This window comes from Octopus bimaculoides, chromosome 24, assembly GCF_001194135.2.
Source record: "Octopus bimaculoides isolate UCB-OBI-ISO-001 chromosome 24, ASM119413v2, whole genome shotgun sequence".
NCBI lineage: Eukaryota > Metazoa > Mollusca > Cephalopoda > Octopoda > Octopodidae > Octopus > Octopus bimaculoides.
Genome location: NC_069004.1, coordinates 2,192,308 through 2,195,209, shown reverse-complemented (window position 1 = coordinate 2,195,209; position 2,902 = coordinate 2,192,308). Strand labels below are relative to the sequence as shown.

Genomic DNA, 2,902 nt, shown 5'->3' with positions numbered 1-2,902 from the left:
AAAAATCTTTATTTTTAATGATAATTTCAGGAAATATGATATTAACAAAAATATAAATCTGATGCACAAACTATGTCCTTCATGACATTTTTTTTTGAATGCAATTCATTTCCAACAACTCAGTGGATAGTTTACATAATTCTAGATTCGCAGCCAATGGAAAATCCAAATGTAAATCTTCTACCCTACACCTACTGTTTCCTGATTCATCTGTGTATACAAATCTAATTATTGCAAGCATTTCTTCCTGCAAAAAAAAAAAAAAAAAAGAAATAGAAAGAAAGAAATTTTAAAAAATATTAGAAATTTAGTAATATTTCATTGAGGACAGCAATAAAAACATTGGTTAATATTATTTCCATTTGAATATAATTATTGCTTGTTGGTGGAGGTGTGGCCATGTGGTAAGAAGTTTGGTTCCTAACTGTATAGTTCTAGGTTAGGTTCCACTGTGTGGCACTTTGGGCGAGTGTCTTCTACTATGGCCTCAGGTGAACCGAAGCCTCGTGAGGGAATATGGTAGACAGAAACTGAAAGAAGCCTGTCATGTGTGTGTGTCTTTGTGTCTGTCTGTGTTTGCTCCAATTACTGACTGATACTGACTGTCTTTACATCCCCTATAACTTAGCAGTTCAGCAAAAGTGATCGATAGAATAAGAACCATTCTTAAAAAAAAATAAGTCCTGGGGTCAATTCGTTCAACTAAAATTCTTCACGGCTGTGCCCCAGCATGGCCACAGTCTAATGACTGCAACAAGCAAAAAAATAAGAATTTAGTCTTCAAAGGACCCGTAGTAGTAGAGCTCTACTATTACCTGCTACCTAGAACTCACATGAGTAAAAAAGACAGACAGACAGAGAGAAAAAACTCTGCTGAGTGGACTTGGTGTTAGGAAGGGCATCAAGCTGTAAAAATCCTGCCAAAACAGACACAGAAGTCTGGTGCAGGCTTCAACCTGGCCAGCTCTTGTAGTACTGTTATGTTTTAATACAGACTTATTCACATGAAGGCCCACCCAGCAATAATAATGGAGTAAACATGTGAGCAATATATACTCAAAAATACATGTTGATTAAAGAAGAACCCAAAAATCCATGTGTAAAACAAAGCAGTATGCAAATTAGAAGAACTATTGTTTGTACAAGTTAACAGAATACAAATACGTTTACAAAACAAGGCAAAGTCACCAATATCAGTGCGATACCCAGTCAGAACAGAACTGAATTAGAGCAATATGACAGGTACCATCCCACCCATGATAGCATGGAAGACGGACGTTTAATGATGCTGATGATGATGATGATGATAAACAAAACAATAAAAATTAAATTACCTGTAATTTTTGAAGGTCCTTTACAACAATCCTTATTTTCTTCTTGTCATCTTGCAGGACAGTAGCTTTATCAGCCGTCAAAGTCTACAGAGAGAAATAAAGAACAAAAGTCACGGCTATATATCACATTGCATTATTGAGATTCCTTCTTATTGCTTTCAGAGTTCTCTTGCAAATTCAAAGACACCATTGTTATATGAAGCTTATGAAGGTTATTGTGACTTTTATTTTTGTTTTAAAGAATAGTAATTTACGCTTTTGGACAACAGAGTTTAAGCATCTCAAATCCAATTCTACAATAGTTCCACCAATTCACTGCCTTGGCATGGCACCATTTTTTTTTAATCAATCCTGAAAGAATGGACTCGGTGGAATTTGAACTCATTATACAGAGAGCAGGGACAATTACTACAAGGCATTCTTAGCAACCAACCACAAGGTCCAGTCTTTGTTGCAGAGTGATGGCTTGTGCACTTCAATGATCCTGAGAGCTATGCCAGCAGGGAGCAGGCTCCTGGTAAAACTTCCTATGGTTAACAGGTCAAAGGATAGGGGCCAGACTAATATGAACCACTTCTACACAAGGATTGAAATGGGTCTGCATGGGGCCAACACGCCTACCTAGAAAACAAGGAAAGCTATAGAAGCACTGATGATAATTCAAACCCAACAAGACCAGTGAGAGGAAGGCCTTGCCTTGGGGAAACCTATGATATGATGCAGCATAATATGAAAGGAAACCAGCATCCTGCATTACTTGTTAGGCCCCATCTCAGAACCCACAAGTACCTCCATGAGGCTGAACACTCGAAAGGAACTCACTACACTCTCAGAATGGTTGGTGTTAGGAAGGGCATCCAGCTGTAGAAACTTTGCCAGATCAGATTGGAGCCTGGTGCAGCCTTCTGGCTCGCCAGTCCTCAGTCAAACTGTCCAACCCATGCCAGCATGGAAAGCAGACAGTAAACAACAATGATGATGATGATGATGACTCCCATTAAGGGTTAGGTTATAAAATACAATGACTTGGTTCACTTACTGATGGTATGTTTGCTATCCAAGCATAGCAATCTGGAACAGTTCCAGAATCCACAATAGTCACGGTTATTGACATCACATTGGAAAATTGAGCAGAAAATTCAATTTTTAATTTGGCACCAAATTCTTTGATATCGACATAGGTCATTCGTGGCAACCCTAGAGACAAACACAGACAAAAGAAATATTGTAATTATAACTAATCACAACACAGAACATGAGGGAAAATATAATGAAACCTATTATTGACTAACACACACACATGCATTTTCGTGTGTGCATGCATGTGAAGATGCCGGGCCAGTGGTAAGGCATGTTGCACTGACAACCATGAGATCATGCATTCAATTCCCAGGCCAGCTCCACATTTCACAAGCATACAGTCTAAGATTGAATCCTACAGCACAACACCTTCAGCAAGTTTTCTACTACAGCCTCTGGCCAATCAAAGTTTTGTCAGTGGATGTGCAAGTCGAAAACTAGAAATTCATTATATATATATATATATATATATATATATATATATATAT

The 2,902-nt window shown here is 37.9% G+C and overlaps 1 protein-coding gene across 1 annotated transcript in view; it reads right to left on the bottom strand.

Moving 5' to 3' along the window:
- The window catches only part of LOC106883392 (mucosa-associated lymphoid tissue lymphoma translocation protein 1), an 11,763-nt gene continuing 8,861 nt past the window's right edge, over positions 1 to 2,902 (bottom strand). Inside the window, exons 10-12 of the mRNA XM_014934385.2 lie at positions 2,374 to 2,531; positions 1,335 to 1,418; positions 1 to 247 (exon numbers count right to left, since the gene is read on the bottom strand). Of these exons, the coding sequence (XP_014789871.2) occupies positions 80 to 247; positions 1,335 to 1,418; positions 2,374 to 2,531 (410 nt within the window). The 3' untranslated portion in view covers positions 1 to 79. The remainder of the gene's footprint in view (positions 248 to 1,334; positions 1,419 to 2,373; positions 2,532 to 2,902) is intronic.